Source organism: Ambystoma mexicanum, chromosome 4p, assembly GCF_040938575.1.
Source record: "Ambystoma mexicanum isolate Mex_15411 chromosome 4p, UKY_AmexF1_1, whole genome shotgun sequence".
Taxonomy (NCBI): Eukaryota; Metazoa; Chordata; class Amphibia; order Caudata; family Ambystomatidae; genus Ambystoma; species Ambystoma mexicanum.
Genome location: NC_090927.1, coordinates 825,289,678 through 825,306,855, shown reverse-complemented (window position 1 = coordinate 825,306,855; position 17,178 = coordinate 825,289,678). Strand labels below are relative to the sequence as shown.

The window sequence follows — 17,178 nt, the reverse complement described above, 5'->3', positions numbered from 1 at the left end:
GCAAAAATAATAGCAAAGCACTGGAGGGCGGAACGAAACAAGGATGCCCCTTGTCACCCTTGCTTTTTGCCTTGGTGATTGACCCTCTGGCCGGTTTCACCCGTGAACGGCTTGGGGGGGCGGGTGGGGTGGGCTTGCAACTGGGGGAAGTCCCGAGATAATCTCCTTGCATGCCGATGAAATATTACTGTATGTTAGAGATCCACTACTCCGTTTGCATAACATTTTGGAAATGGTTATGGGGTTTGGTAGACACTCAGGGCACCCACTTAACTCTACCAAGTCAGAAATATTCCCATTGACAGATAATACACACCAAATAGACACTGTAACTGGACTCAAATGGTCCCCATCCAACTTTCGATATCTGGGGATCAGGGTGGTCCATACAGAGACCTTGACCTTTGATTTGAATGATGGTAGTTACTTAACCAGTCTTAGAGTAAAACTGCAGAGATGGAGTCGCATTCCGCTTTCACTAGCTGGGAAACTAGCTCAGATTAAAATGGTGGTATTACCTAAGCTGCTATATTACTTTCACAACATCCCTATGTGGCCGGGAAGGGCATTTTTTACTGAGCTCTTGGGCATGTATTCGACTTTTATATGGGCAGAGGTGACAGTAAGTATGAAATGGGAAAGATTAGCTCAACCAGTCAGGAGGGGAGGCTTGGGGGCTCCAGATTTCGAGCTGTACTTCTTAACGGCTGAAGCGCATTATGCATCATACTGGGTTAAGGAGTGCTCAGAGCTACCCCATGCCCGACTGGAAAATCTTCAGGTAAGATCGTCTCGCTGATCCTACTTCTGGCAGGAAATAAATACATAAGTACACATACATTGGACCCAGTGGAAGCGACATGGAAGGTTTGGAATAGGCTGCATGTAAAAACAAACAGAGACTCCTTACGACGGAAATTTACCATTATGGGGGTCTTCAGGGGTGAAACCCACCATAGACAAACTACTCGAGAAAGTGTGGAAAAGAGCTGGTATACAAACAGTTGGGGACTTTTACATCGAGGGTAGGTTTGTAGACTGGGAGACCATGTGTCCACATACTCGGGATACCCCGTTGCAGAAACTTCAATATCTGCGTATAAGATCAGCAATGGCAGCGTACTGGACCGAGTTCCCATCCAAACCGGACTCACATGCTTGTTTAAGATACATACTCATGCCAGGCGAGTAAGACAACTATCTCAGCCGTGTATAAGTTGGCACAGGCAACGACACCATGTAAAGGCCCTGATATCAGAACACAGTGGGCAAAACTGACTTTGGGGTAGTGACTCCTGAGGCACTATGGGAGCGTAAATGCCAACTGATAAGGGGAGTGTCTATGAACACGAGATACTGGCTTATTCACTTCAAGATTGTAAATAGGCTATATTACACTCCTGCAAAGGTGTCTAAGTTCGGCCCCCTAGGCACAGGGGAGTGCCACGTTGTAAAAGCTCAGACGCCAACCTGATGCACACGATATGGGATTGCCCCAGGCTGGCGGATTAGTGGGGGGAAAGTCAAGGACACTTCGGACGCAATACTGCGGCAAAAATTGCAACGTACACATGTGCAATGTATTTTGGGGTATACTGAGAGAATTAATGCTACAAATCGTAGATTGTTAAACCTATCTCTGGTACTGGCAAAGAGGTCTATTCTGCAACGATGGACATGGAACCATCCCCCCACCCAATGGGGACAGATTGGTTCAATGATGTAATGTGGGCCAACATGGTAGATGAACTGTATTTGCCCCTAGTGGCTGGGCCATGCCGCCCCAAAGACATATGGCAAAATTTCCATCCGTTTCTGGTGGACTCTGTTAATAATGTAGATTGAGAACTGTTTTGAGGATTGGTTAATGGAGCACTGTGGTGGCCTGCTGTCAGTACTCACCAAGAATAGGGCAGGAGGTATTCAAACTGGGTACTGCTGCGTAGTATAACCTGGACCAGAACTGGACCAGCTCTCCTCAAGAGGGTGATCTTTCCAATGATACGCCCCTGTATTCATTGGGAAAACACAAGAACAGAGGGGTAAATCAATAGGAAGAGCGGAAGAAAACAACACCACCAATGTGCTAGGCTGTAAGAAAAGGAACAGGTTTTAGAATAGGGTTAAGGAATCAAGAATAATCAGAATACGTGGCAGGAAAACTAACCTTGCTAACTAGGCACTGGATTTCTACTATTTCTGGGTGGTGTAAGGTGACTTCTCCAACCTCGATTCTTTCCACTTTGAAAGACAAGGAGAGGTAAGTATGCAATACCTAAGATCTCAATCAAGGAAGGAAAGCTAGGTCAAACAAGGAATCTTACCCAGAGTATTATAGAGGGAGCAGTCAAAGTGAAGGTGATGCTGAAGAGGATGTCCAGTTTCCAGAAGGTAAGCAAAAACGTGAGGAAGGAAGGAAGGTTAGTAAGAAACTGGGAACCCAAACGTCATGAGGGATGCACTAGTAATGGGAAGGTGCACGAGATGATTTCTGCAAGGCGTCCAAGTTTCTGTGTACTAGGAGAGTGCTTGCGGAAGGTTTTCAATAAAGGGGAACAACAGAACAGTACTCGTGGGACGTCGAGGCAATCCGGGGACAGGCAAGTATTCAATCCGTGCGGTCAATAAACGAAGCAGATTCAGAATACAGAGGCAGTCCAAGGGACAGGCAGGAAGGTTCAATATTGTGCTGTCAACCAACAAAGCCGATTCGGAAGGCAAAAGGCAGTCAGTGAAACAACAAGCAGGATCAGAAATCAGAGGTTCAGACTAACTTCAATCAGAAGCACCTTGCTGGGTGACAGGAAGCATTTTATGGAAACGCAAAGGGCGGACCTTGCAGTGCGGCGCGAACCGGTGGTCACGTGACCGTTCCAAAGCACAAGCCCTGCTGCAGTGCTATGCAGCGTTGCAGAGCAGCGTGTACATACTCTATGAGCGGCTTATCACCATGGCAACTTCCAACGCTGGAAGAAGGGGGAGGCCGCAGAGTGGAACAAACGGGGAGTACATCTCTGTCGAGAAGAAGGTAAAACAGAGGAATGATCATGGCCAGTTGGGGCCGTGACAGTATCCTCGTCCAAGGGCACTGACACACTCATGGAACCGTTGCAGCAGCAAATGTCCCATCCTCAGGCCCATATCCCTTCCAACCCACAAGGTAAAAAGTAACACCTACACGCATCTCCATGTCCAGAATAGCACCAACCTTGTATTCCTCAGAACCTTGAACAACAATTGGGGCAGGATGAGATGGCAAGCGAGTGGCCAGCAAGCACTGTTTAAGAAGAGAAAAATGGAAGACAGGATGCATCCGCCAACGGGAAGGAAGATCCAGACGCACCGCAACCGGGTTGATCAGGCAAGAGCTAGTGTAGGGACCAACATAGCGAGGAAGAAGCGACATCTTACCTGGGATCTTAAGATTCTTGGTAGACAACCAGACATGCAGGCCCACCTGGTACTCTGGGGCCGATGAGCGGCAGGTGTCTGCAAACTGCTTTGCTTGTTCCTGTGTCTGCGTGAGGTGCATTCAGGATACCCTTGTGTAATGATACCAGATCACAGAGAGAGGAACGAGCAGCTGGATTGTCCAATGGAATGGGCAGATCCAGGAGGAAAGGATCTGGAGTGTTGGCCATATAATGCATAACAGGGAGATGCACCGGTTGACGAGTGAAGAGAGTTGTTGTAAGTAAACTCAGTGGAATGCAGGACGGACACGCAGGTATCATGATGCTGCAGTAAAAAACAACGAAAGTAATGCTCCAGAGTGGCGTTCAATCTGTCTGTCCGTCGGTCTATGGATGGTAAGCACTGGAAAACCTATCCTCGATATGAAATGAGGAACTCAATGCCCTCCAGAAATGGGAAGTGAATTGAGAACCTCTATCAGTGACGATGACCGATGGCAAACCAAACAAACCAACCAACCAAAAGTCATAGTTCCAGCATTTATCTTTATTTCAGCTCAGAGCTTAGAATCAACAGCAAGTACAGAAAAACTGCAGATGCTTACCCACTTACAGTAGCTTAATTACGATTTAAAAATAAGCAGCAGCCAATCCAAAGTAGAGCAACAAATCCCATGATCCCAAAGTAAAGAAATGCAGTTCAATGACATTGGTACGAATCCCTGTAAAATTGAACATGCAAACACTCCCTTAAAGTGCAAGCACAAAATTAAAACATTTGCAACAATGATGCATTCATCAAATAAACAAATGCATACGGATGAAAATTGCAAAAAAAATCCTACCAAAGTAGAGCATGATCAACATTTGTTTTTAGAAAAACCACGAGAAAAGATATACAAAATGTCATGAGTCAACACTTACAGGTGTCCTCAGGCCCCACCAGACACATTCCAGCAGGGGATCCAGATCATAGCGGCCAGACATATGAAAAATGATCACATCACAGGAGGGTCATCATAGTGGCTGGCATCTATAGTGTGAGGGCGTGCCTCTGTGACGCTCCCGACTGATCCTGAAGCATATCTGCTTCCCGAGCATATGAAACCACTTGATGGGGAGCAAAAAGGTGGCTGAGTGCAACAAGGAACACATGCAGCAGTAAAGGAAGTGGACAAGTGTGAAATTCGGAAGCTCGCAAGTGTGGAAGGGGCCCCTGAAAGAAGGGAACACACAGACCAAAATGGTGGCCTCAATGCAGCAAGTGCTTCGTGGAGTGAGGAACAATGCTATGACAGACGGCACTGTCAGCGGAGATCTTGACCGCTATAATATACGGGCACACAGCGCAGTGTGAGCGCTGAACGGTGCATGTTGTGAGGCAAGCGCTCACACTGAAGGACGCAGGTAGTGTGAGAGAAACGAAGAGAAAAGCCCGAAAAGGAGGAGAGCCATGGGGCAGAGCGGAAGGAAGATAGCAATCGTGGCATTGGACACTGGGTGAACTAGCCACAAAAGGATCTGGGGCTCACAAACGGATACATGAGCAGCAGGCACGCCACATAGGGCTGCTTTATATTGTATGACACTAAGCTGCTGCCGACCGTCTATAATACGTGCAGGGAGTAACATGCTGTCCCTGACACCCAGTCTTACGTTGCTGATCAGCGCATTGCAGATAAAAAAGGAAGCCATCAAGGTCACCTGGCCCACGAGTAAGGGGTAGACATAGTGAGAGATATCGTGGCTTAGGCAAACCTGGTGCAGTAGGGCCATGAGTTGACTATTCTAGGGACCCCCAGAGGATGAACTGCGGGCAGTGATATCACTGCCAACAGGTAAAACACCAGAGAGCGACAGCCTCCTGGATGAATTTTTATAGAGAATGAATCACCAAGATCACCCCACGATTGTTGAAACCTTTGGAAGAAGCTTACGAACTAAGCATACTTCCTGTAAGCATGAGCGAGTCAATGAAAGGCGAATCATACCAACCACTGTCAATGGTGAACCAGAATTGCATGGTACTCACAGTATTTGTTGCAGAGGCACTGAAACGGGTAATTGGGACCCTGATACATGTATATCAAACAGGGTATTGTGAGGATTCAGAAATGCAAGACGGACACAAAGGTCACGTTTTCTGAAAGTTTGCCATTTATTAAAAGTAAAAAGGGTTCTGATAAATGCCTCACTTTCCCTAACCTAACAGAGAGATCCCTACCTAGCAAACAAAAACTAAAGAAAACCGACCTAATGTCCAAAATCTTTCTTGCCCTCACACTAATACAAACAAATAAATTATACAAGGAAAATATGGCGGATTTTTGGTGCCAACAAGAAAAGACCGTTTTTACAATTCAAACTAAAATATGTCTTGGACGCACTTCTTGTGACTAGGACTGTATTCCCTTCCCCTGGATCAGTTCAGGAACACTCACATTATAGTTCTGTTCAGAGAAATAGGAAAGTCTTTTCCAACCAAAAAGTCTTTCTTGAAGGAATAACAAGTGCTCTTTTTCCACAACTGGCTAATAGTTCAAACAACACAATGGGCCTCATTACGAGTCCGGCGGTAGCCGTACGGGAAAAACCGGCAGGCTGCCTCCGGACCGGTAATACCATTCCACCACCATGATTGCCGGAATCACCGGGGCATAACAACCCCGGTGACCTGGTCATTCTGGAGGCGGAATTCTGTAAATCCCCATTCCCATGGAGTCCAAGAGGACTCCATGGGGATGGGGACCATGGAAACACTGGTTCCGTCTATAACAGAGCCGGTGTTTCCATGTCCGCCTGCAGGCGGGTGGTGTTACTCCCGCCAGGTCAGATGACCACCACCATTGTTTCCGGACCGGCTGACTTGTAATGAGGCCCAATGTCTTCAACAATGTCCCTTTTCTAGGACGCTTGACTTTCTTCCAACACACAAGTTCAAAGAGGTTTGACTTAAGTGAAATTGCTCTGTTATGTTACGTCTTCTTGTCAAAATAACATTCTTTTGTCAGGATAGCAAACATCAACTTGTTCCATTGATGCTAAGATTTGGTCAACATAGAATAAAGCATATACGTTTGTTTCATTTAACAACAGTTCTTTCCACCACAATTCTTTCTGCCACAAGCTTATCAAATTACCAATTTCTTTCCTGTTCAACTCGCCTGTCAGGGCATACTGTTGATTAATTCAACAAAGGTTATTTCCGCAATTTTTTACGCCACCAGGTTATCAAGTTGCCAATTTCTTTCCTGGTCCACTCACCTGCCAAGACTAACTACTTCAAGCCCTTTCTTGGTCTACTCGCCCGCCAGGAAGAAAACTCCTACCACTAACTTCCAACTTGTTGGTTTGAGTCAAGTATTCTCCACACCTGTCTTTGGACGTGGTTCCACACTTTGAATGTTGGCAACCTGAGATGCAAGTTTCTCCAGAATTCTCTCTCTTAGAAGGGAACTTATGCCTTGGTTGTGTGTTATTAAGAGTCTCTAATACCCTCTTGACTGTGGGCAATGCTGGAGATGAACATTTCCCAGGGGCTGTCTGGCTTTACAAGACCTGTAGTCTCTTGAAGATGAACAATGGTGATTAGAAACTTCCCCAACTGCAACTTGGCCCAAAGTCTCTTGGCAGCCTCTTGGTTGTAGGCAACAAGGGTTACAACCTTTCCCTTCTTGCTGTTTGCACAAAGTCTTATAGCAGCCTTTTGACTGTTGGCAATATTGTTTCCAACCCTTCCCTTCTTGAGATCTACACAAAGTCTAAAGCCAGCCTTTTGGCAGTTGGTTAAACGGGTTCCAGACTTCTCCAGGGGTTTGCCCAAAGACTTCTTTGTCACTTATCTCTGTTTATCTTCATGAATTAATATTCATTTACTATGTTCTGCTTAGATTCATTAAGTGTTTAGTATTGAAAATATAACTTTCTTTCACAGAGCGCACCGGTGTCAGTACTCACTCGCTGAACACTCAATGGTACTTCGCAGAGGCTCCCTTCAGTTACCAGGTCTCGCGGCGGTGCCCAGACATCACTCTGTTCCTTCTCCCGCTTCAGTGAGCCTCAAACACACAGAATTGTGTGCTCAGAGAGCAATAGAAGCTCTGTAGATCTTCCTGTGCTTCATGTTGCTTTGGTAATGCGTCGTCCTCATAGCTGGGCTTTTTGGTAGCATGCCATCTTCTGCTGCGCATACTCTCCAGTTCTTCAGATTTTCATATGTTGGGGCGACTTCTGCGGGTGGGCTTCTCTCATTGGATGCACCTGCACCGTGGATGGCTTGAGCTTCCTCTGCTACGCCTGCCGCACGGATCCGAATTGCTTCTTCCTCTGCTTCCACTTCATCACAACACGACGACGACTTCTCCAGCTGACTCTTATCCTGGGCTTTAAATATCCCACTCAGGTGCTTCAATTGGCAATGACTAGTCTGCACCTTTGGAAACTTGCACTTCTGAGTCTTCAGGTCCTGTGAGTTTGTCTTCGTCGCAGTACTTTTGGCATTCTGGGAATTGGGGTTCTTAAGAGAATGAGTGATATTAAGTTGTTCTCTTTTCTTTTCAATTGCATTAGACTGTTTCATAGACAGAGTTATCAGAGAAAGGGGTTTTGGAATAAAGAGACTGCATCCGCCTTAGAGGGAGAGGTTCTCTTTAAGATAGAATCATGACATTCAAATGGCTTTCTCACTAATTCCTGCGATTCCAAGGTACCAATATCACTCTAACTGATTCTTTATAACAGGATTTTGGAGCCTTGATGTTAGAAGGATTAGAGCTTTGATAGTATGCCATTAAACATCTGGGAATGCTTTCAACCTCCTCTTCAGAGGATGAATACTGCATCCCTCCTAGTGGAGTCACCAGCTCCCCTGAGTAGCCGTCTCCTTCCATGTGATCCTTCCCTCTGATACCACCCCCAGGGTTAAGATCAGGTAGCGACTGACTTCCCCTGGCCACATGGGAGGAGACTTTAGGCTGGGGTTCGGTGATGACTTTAGGCTGGGTTTCGATGTTGACTCCACTGTCAGTACTGGGGAGGGTAGCGCTGATTAAGATGGTGGTGCTTCCCGGCCTGTTACATCACTTCATGATTGTTCCCTACTGCATACCCAAGACCTTTTTTGGGGAACGTGATGCTATGGTGAGTGGATTCTTGTGGGGGACAGGTAGGCATAGGATTGCCCTAAGCACAATGTGCATAGACTATACGAAAAAAGGGGTAAAGCTGCCACACTTTGAATTGTACTATCTGATGGGGCAATTGCAATACGTTTTGCAATTCCATGTGGTTTAATTTGGCATGCTTAATAAGAAGATGCAAGATATTGTCAAAGCATATTTGATTACATTGATCTCATTCAGCCAATAATGCTGCTTTTTTTCTCTTTGTATGTTTCGAAAATAAAAATTCACGGTCACCTGTGTATAATTTTATGCTCTACTTACCGCTCTAAAGCAGTGAACTTCCACCAATTGAAAAGTTCTTTTCTATTCAGTTTCTCAAATTTTGTTAATTGTCCTTATTCTTCACATGAGTGCAAACGTTTTTATAAATGAGATTTTATCTTGCTTGGTATGTTGTTCTACAGGAAACACACCTACCATTGTGGGGGGGAAATAAAAAGTGCCACTCACAAAGAACAACAAAAAGCCTCTCAACCAAACACTATGTACCCCAATTTGTCCTCAGCATCATTTACAGCTAAGGACACATCCTTATGAGTAGTGCTAATTGAAGGTATTTATTGCTAACTGGAGAGCCGGTACACATCACTAATATCTCTAATTCAAACATGCCCACATTTCATGGTGCTATTTTGGAACACAGATATTTCTCTAACTCATTCGAGCTATCTTCTTGAGGTACCTTATTAATCCTGAAACGTTTTGTGGGCAGAGGCATGTGTAGATGTGAACTCATGGGTTTCATATCCAAAACACACATCCTCACAAGGGGAACCACTACACTAGTAGCTTAACTCATTTGGGTACCTGTACCACCAAGAGTTCAGTGAAGGAGAACGCTAATCAACCCAAAAAAGGCTAAGGCCCTGCAACAGGAGAGGCACTCCAACAAAATACCTTGAAGCACTGCAAAACCACTCAGACACGCAAAATACTCAGTGTGGTGCTCGAGATTGTGAGGGCCTCTCATTTGGATGCCAGTGGAAATCATCACTGTTGTAAGTATTCCGGTCTATAACAATCACAGCTCCAGATGGTGCAATTGCTCTAGCATATATATCAGAAAACCCTTTCTTAAAAAAATGAATGAATGAACAACATAACTAAAAGAATACACTAGTTATGGTTTCTAAAGCACCATAACTGCAGCACTGCCACCGTAAAACATAACTGTCACTGCAATGCTCATGGAATCTCTTGTGCGGATTTCCCTAGGCAATTGCTGTTTCAAATTAACTTTTACTGTTAGTGTTTTGTGTGTGTAGTGTCTCACAGCTAGTTTAAAGTGTCCCTAACTCTTTTGGGGTTGTACTTTCTTTCTTTAGCTCTTATCTTTAGTAGTAACCTGTACAAATGGTGGACTGCTAGCAGTGATAGCAAACCTGCGAAGGGGAGACCTTGCATTAATTGCGAACCACCTGAGTAACATATTTCCATCTATGCTTTCGGAAGACAGTTTCAATGGGCTTTGAAATTTGAAGGGAAACAGTTACTATTGTAGCTGCCCTTAAACTAGAGGTGGCAGTGGAGAACATTCTTTGTGAAATGCCTGTACCCATGCACACCCATCCTACATAAGTGCATTATCGGGAGGCACTTAGGAAGTGACTTTGGAAAACGACGGTATGAGTTTGTATTTTTTTATCCAAAAGAAGGCCGCGGCTTTGGAATGAGCCTCGAAAAGGCTGAAACTCAAATTTATTATTCTATACAAATTTCAGAAATGTTGACTAAATAACTCTTGTCTATTTAAATGCTTTTATTATATGATGTTTAGATCCATACACAATGTTGTTTCTGTGTAATAGGTTCGCACAAGAAACAAATGCTTCCTTATTAATTATGTGTTTAATCAATTCTGTTAGGATTGGTCTATGTTTTTTTTTCCCGGACACACGTTTTATGTGTCCTACTTTATATTTGTTTGTATTCAATCATTTTTTCAATTGTTACTTCACATTTTTTTTTATTTGTTGTAAATGTGCTGTAGTTAACATTTACACATACTTATGTCCCAGAATTGTTGCAAAGGGTGGATACATGCATGTGATTCATGTTGTCAAATGTTGTATCATGAGAAGTGTATGGCACTGACTGAGCTATATTTCTTTAATGATGGCCAAGATGTAGTTTTATTTCCTTAAGAAACCAAAACTAGTGACTTTTTCAGGTTTGTTATTTTTCACTTAATTTGATTGTTAATGCCGACGTAACCATAATGACCCTTTAACTAATACGCCTGGCTGCCTACAACCACCCTATAGGCATAGTCTACAGATAAGCCCCCATTGAGCCCCATTTTGACCAGCCCAAAGCATTTGTCCCTGTCCCAGGACCATCCCTCCTACCCTGGCCGACGCAAACCTCCAGTCACGCCCAGCTCTTATTTTGACCAGCAACCAAATTAGGTCCAATCAGTATGGCCAGTGGTCATGACCAGTGCACAGTTTGAACACAAATGACGCGAGCGTGCAGCGCCAACAAAACAATATGACAATATTCACAGTAGCTAATTGATGCACAGAGCTTAATTGCTGTATTGTTTATTACGTAGGTGCTACAATTTGATTCACTATTTCCACATAGATCTGAGAAACACATTGCTTGAACTGTAATTGCCTCTCAATGTATGATTCCCCAGAAATTGTCGTTCTTCAAATTGCAACTAGGAAAGAAAGCATGCTTAGCCTCAACCCTTATTGGGCAAGGACATGTTTACAATCAGGCTCCCTTTTAAAGGAAAATCACCTTTCACTTTTCTCTTGGTATCTTCATCAGCTGTTTTTGTAGTTGGGTTATTGAATGCTTTCAAGATGCCAGTCTGTATCCGCTGAAAAACAAATATTTTATTTTAAACATTGGCAAATGCAAGAATAAAGAAATGCCATTTAATTTACTGAGACAACATAAAGGCCTGCCATCAATGATAAAATAAATACACAGCTACCATTTATGGCCCTGAATAATAAAATAGGATACAACTAGCATTTTTGTTTTTGCATAATTTGCAAAGTACTACTGAAATGAATGCATTAATGAATGAACTTTTGTTTTAACCACCCACGCCAGAGTATCAACAAAATATGATCCCAGTCTCCTCACAGATTAAACCACCAGACCCCTCACCCTCTTCACCACTAATCCCTCTTTCTACCCACCTGCCCTCACCACAATTCCCTCCACCAAACTTCAGACCTTTCCCCCACTCCACACCCACCCCATTCCTCTAGTCCCTCATCACCTCACCCACTCACCATTTACTCAATCTACCCTCACCCCTGATCACCCTGCCAATAACTGTCATTCGCACCTACCACCCACCCCTTCACCATTGGTCCCCACCCACCTATGACAACTGCATTGCACTTAACACAACAATACTTGTAATGCACATACCAAAGAATTCCCACACTCCATTCAAAACACTGGTTCAAACAAATACTACACTTAGCTCACATCACATATGCCATACCACAACAAAATAATGCACACATCGCAGCCAACATATACAATCCACAGTGCAAATACCACAACACATCATACCACAAAACTCTGCACACAACACACATACCATTAAGCACCTAAAACCTATACTGCAAAGCTTCCACACCATGCACACTCCACAGCACTGCATACCATAACACACATGCTCCAATTCGCACACACGGAATACTGTACAGGCTGCACCCAGCACACAACGATCATACTACATACTGCTCCTACACACACATACATATACCACTTCCCAACCCACATAACATAGGCACAACACGGATCACAGCAGACAGCACAAAGTACTTACTATACACTACAAATGCCACAAAATAAAACAAATCCTTATACCGCAATGCATCTATGACACAACACATTCAAGACTAGCATAGCACAATTCCAACAAACAATGCAAGGTCTGCTGCATGCAATCCTTCTCGGAAGTTCAGAGCTCAAGGCAGTTGTGGAGCCTCCATCGTATCTTTGTGTCTGTCCCTGTCCTGATCACGTCCCATGTTCAGGCAAGGGGAGGCTTGGCCACCCAGGAACATGGGACCTTCTAGTCAAGCCAAGTCTCGGCATCCTAGCGAAGAGCTGTGCAGAAAATGACTGATCCTGTCTGGCCTCAGCTCCTCAGCTAAACTCATCAGTAAAGCTCACATCGAGTTAGCATTTCATCTGCAATGTGTGTGGTTTTCCATTTCTTCCACGTTCACGAAATCTTTTGCACTATTTCTAGTATTTTTGTGATCTTTGATTATTAACCTGCTGCTATTCAAGGCGTGACTGCTAAATAACATTTGTGCTGGCCCTTTTAGAAAAATCACTGTCTCATGTATGAAAGTGCTGAAATGCGGGGAAAGGGGTGGGGTGCCCAAATGTCATGTAGCTGGTAATGTCTGGAGGGTCCTAAAAGGTAACTATGCAAAATTTGCTGCACATTGGTGAAACGGTGTGGAATTGTACAAGGAACAACGCTTTGCCACAAATCCTGCCACAACAAACACACACATTTGGACTTTTATATATATAGTTAGGCTTGCTGAAAAATGACAAGTGGCACACAAATAGGTAAAACAACTCAAAAACCAAAAGAGAAAACAATTACATTTGAGAGGGAAGTAGCTGAGCCTTGAGAGATGAGCAGAAAATAGAACAGGTACAGGGAGGAATGAACGGAAAGAGAACGTTTTCCAGTGTTTGTGTGCGAGTAGGGAAAAGGACAGAAGCGCGATTGCGTACAAGGTGGCTTGGGGACAGATAACAGGAACAGAGTGTGAGAATGCAAGGATCGGTGAGGAACATGGAATTAGATTAAAGAGGAAAGATAGGGTGTTGAAAGACCAAAAACAATGCATAAAAAGTGAAACAATAGGTAAGATTCAAAAGAAAGCCATGAAAAGGAATGAAGGGAAGTAAAAATAGAAGAGCAGGCAGCGAGAAGAAAGGGTGCACGAATCGAGGAGTTGAAAAAGGAGCAAAGGGGGGCAAGTCTGGATGCAGGGAGACCAAGCAATAGGGCAGAACAACAATCATAACACGAGAAAACCAGGGTGGAAATAAGTTTAGTGGCATTGAAAGTAAGAAAAGGTTGGGCCTTCAAATATTGTAGAGAGAGACGGCATGAGCAAGCAATTTTAGGGATGTGGTGGGAAAACAAAAGAGAAGAATCAAAAATAACACCACGATTATGAGCATGCAGGGAATAGGGAATCAAGGAAGGGGAAACAGAAATAGATGGGAGGGAATAGATGGAGAAGTAGAAGAAAAGTAAAGAATTTAAGTTTTGGAGGAATTAAGGTGTAGGAAACGAGAATGCATGTAAGACTGGATGGACAGTAAGCAACTAGTGATCTTTGCATGGATAGAGTCAGAGGAGGGGGACAATGACAGACATCTGAGAATCATCAGCGTAAGGAGAAACACAAGGAATTAATAAAGTCAGCTAAAGAAGAGGTCTAGAGAGAGAAAAGGAGAGGGCCAAGGACTGTTCCCTGAGGAACACTTTTGTAGTGGAAAGGGGAAGGAATTTTTTTTAGTCCAGGTGAAGGAGAAAGAACAATAAAGATTGCCCATGCGACTAGCGCAGGAAGTCTTGATTCTATTAAAGACACGGAGGCGAGCATTTTAAATCTTTCTTTGTTTTCATGTATAACACTTTTTTTTTTATAACTCGTATAAACAGAGAAAAGAAAAAATCAAAACATCATCGTCTTAACATGACAAAACTACATTTCCCATGAGGCTTCTCTGCCTGGTAGTCCCACAGCCTCTCTTTCACTGTCCAATCTGGCAATCCTTCCTGCTATGAGTCCCCGTTTCCCTGGGTCCCTTCCTCTTCTTTTGCAGCGCACCGATTAACTGAACAAAGTCTAAAATTCAACTGAATTATCGTAACTCCAAACAGAAATTGTCTTTTCTATCCTCGATATCTTTGCCATGCTCTAAATTTGCAGGACTGCTGCCTTCCATACACTAATCTCTGTTACTCTTTTGATCCTTTCCTACGCAAAAAGAAAAATGCGCATGTTAGGGAAGGGGAATACAGTTCGTCACATATCATAACCAAGTCTTTACGTAAACAACTTTGCAACCATTACAGATCATAACATAACACCCATCGCTGTATTCCATAGGGTGGGATAATGCTAGACTCCATTTCTTTGATAGAATCAAGACTTCCTACGCTAGTCGCATGGGCAATCTTTATTCTATGACAAGACCGGAGGCGAGCATTATGCTTGTTCAAAGCTTTCTACCACAGCAGCTGCTATATTGGATACTGGTTTGAAATAAAAAGTCTTAAAGACTGAGTCGCTCGACCAGTCTGCTGCTTTCATGATCTCTTGCAGCGGAACTCCTACTGCAAAAGCCTGTGAAGCCATTGCAGCCCTAGTAGAATGAGCCCCAAATGTAGACGTGTCTATACCTGCCAATTCCATTATTTCCTTCACCCATCTAGCTATAGTAGCTGATGTGACTGCTTTGTATGGTTTTATATGCGCTATAAGCAATTGTTTCACTCCTTGTAGCCTAACCGCTGCTGTCGCTGCTTCATAACACTTTATGCAATTTGCCACACACAATTTCTCATTATTCGGCCAATATGGGTATGAGATCACTTTAGAATTGGTCTTTGTACGCTGCGCTATGGTAAAGGCTATCCCTTCTGGGTAATACATCTTTCTGTCTATCTCGAGTGCTTTAACGTCTGAAACTCTTCTACAAGACACTAAGCAAAGGAGTATAGCTAACTTGCCTGAAAGTTGCTTTCCTGATAGAAAGTAGTTACTAGGCCATTGCTCAAACAGGTGTATGATTTTTATGGACATCCCACATTGATGAGTACTTGGGTCCGGGAGGTTTGCTCATCTTCACACCATTCAGCTATCGGGACACCGCCGGGTGTTCCTCTATTGGTGCCCCGTCCACTAACTCGTGCCCCGCGGAGATTGCTGACCTATATACCCCTACGGTCCTGAATGCTCTACCTGCAGAAGGGAGGCTGGCTAGGAAATTCACTACTTGTACTACAGGTGCTGAAATGGGAGATATACTCCTCCTCCTGCACCATAGGTCCCAAGCTTGCCATGCGGAATTATAGCTCCTGATCGTAGATGGGGCCCATGATAGATTGATAAGTCTTGTAGTGTCTTCTGAAAGGCCTGGCAATCGCCATTTATACCTGAAATTCTGCACGCTATCAGTGACAAGGATTGATTCTCTATCAGAGGATGAGGAATTCCTGCTGGATCGATCATCAAGTCTGGTCTGTATGCAATCTTCTGTGGAAAATCCGTAGAAAGTTCCATCAGAACTGGAAACCAAGCTTGCGACTTCCACTCTGGCGTCACTATCACTATTTGCGCCTTGTCTCTGCGCACTTTTGCTAGTACCCTCGCCAGCATCGAGAAGGGGGGAAAAGCGTAGTGCTTCTGCGCCCCCCAATGATGCATGAATGCGTCGGTGCCTTGGGCTTCCGGGTCTAGCCTCCAGCTGAAGTAGTTTGCCCGTTGAGTGTTCAGTCTCGAGGCGAACACGTCTGTGTGCAGGGGACCCCATTTCGCTTCCAATCTCTCGAAAATGTCCCTGTGTAGTTTCCAGTCGCTGTAATCCACTAGGTGTCGGGAGTTCCAGTCCGCCACTGAATTCAGGGCCCCTGGGAGATACTCTGCCTTCACTGTGATCTGTCTCTGTAGGCAGTCGTGCCAGAAATCTTTTGCTAATTCCGCTAACATCTTGGACCTGGTACCTCCCAGTTTGTTGATATATCTTACTGCAGATATATTGTCCATCCTGAGAAGTATGCTGCAGTGTGCTTTGTCCCTGGTAAATGCTTTCACTGCGAAAGATCCCGCTAGCAACTCTAGACAATTGATATGAAGTTCTAATTCTTCTTTTGACCATCTTCCTCCTGTCTCTATCTCGCCACATCGCGCCCCCCAGTCGGACCTGCTGGCGTCTGACTCTATAACCAACTCTGGTACGTCGCCGAAAATGGCGCGGCCCTTCCAGGCTTCCATATTGTGGAGCCACCAGATGAGCTCGGACTTGCTTTCTTCGTTTAAGGGCACTAGTCGAGGGTATCTCCAGCCTTTCCTTAGGTATTTAATCTTCAGCCTCTGAAGAGCTCGATAATGTAACGGCCCGGGAAATATTGCTTGTATGGATGCTGCCAAAAGCCCTACTATCCTGGCTAGATAACGAAGAGAGATCAGCGGCTTCTTGAGCGCTGTCCTCAGATCTTTCTTGATAGCCTTCATTTTCTGAGTTGGCAACTCCAATGTAGCTTTCTTTGTATCTATGGTGAAGCCTAAGAATACTAGTCGCCTGGTTGGCGCTAGCTCTGATTTGTCTCTGTTCAACAGGAATCCCAGATTGGAGATCAGCTCTATCGCCCAGTGGACCTGTTTTTGTAAGCAGTCTTTGTCTTCGGCCATGAAAAGGATGTCGTCTAAGAAGACGATCATCCGACATCCTTGGTCTCGAAGTGCTGTCGCAACGCGTCTCATGAGCTTGGTGAACGCCCATGGTGCGGATGCTAGACCGAACGGCAGACATTTGAATTGCCAGAGTTCGCTTCCCCATCT

The 17,178-nt window shown here is 44.4% G+C and overlaps 1 protein-coding gene across 4 annotated transcripts in view; it reads right to left on the bottom strand.

Annotated features, from left to right (window-relative positions):
* The window catches only part of USP45 (ubiquitin specific peptidase 45), a 3,631,241-nt gene that overhangs the window by 1,454,094 nt on the left and 2,159,969 nt on the right, over positions 1-17,178 (bottom strand). For all 4 annotated transcript variants that reach the window (XM_069606397.1, XM_069606399.1, XM_069606400.1 and 1 more), the window contains one exon: positions 11,345-11,426. In XM_069606397.1, the coding sequence (XP_069462498.1) occupies positions 11,345-11,426 (82 nt within the window). The remainder of the gene's footprint in view (positions 1-11,344; positions 11,427-17,178) is intronic.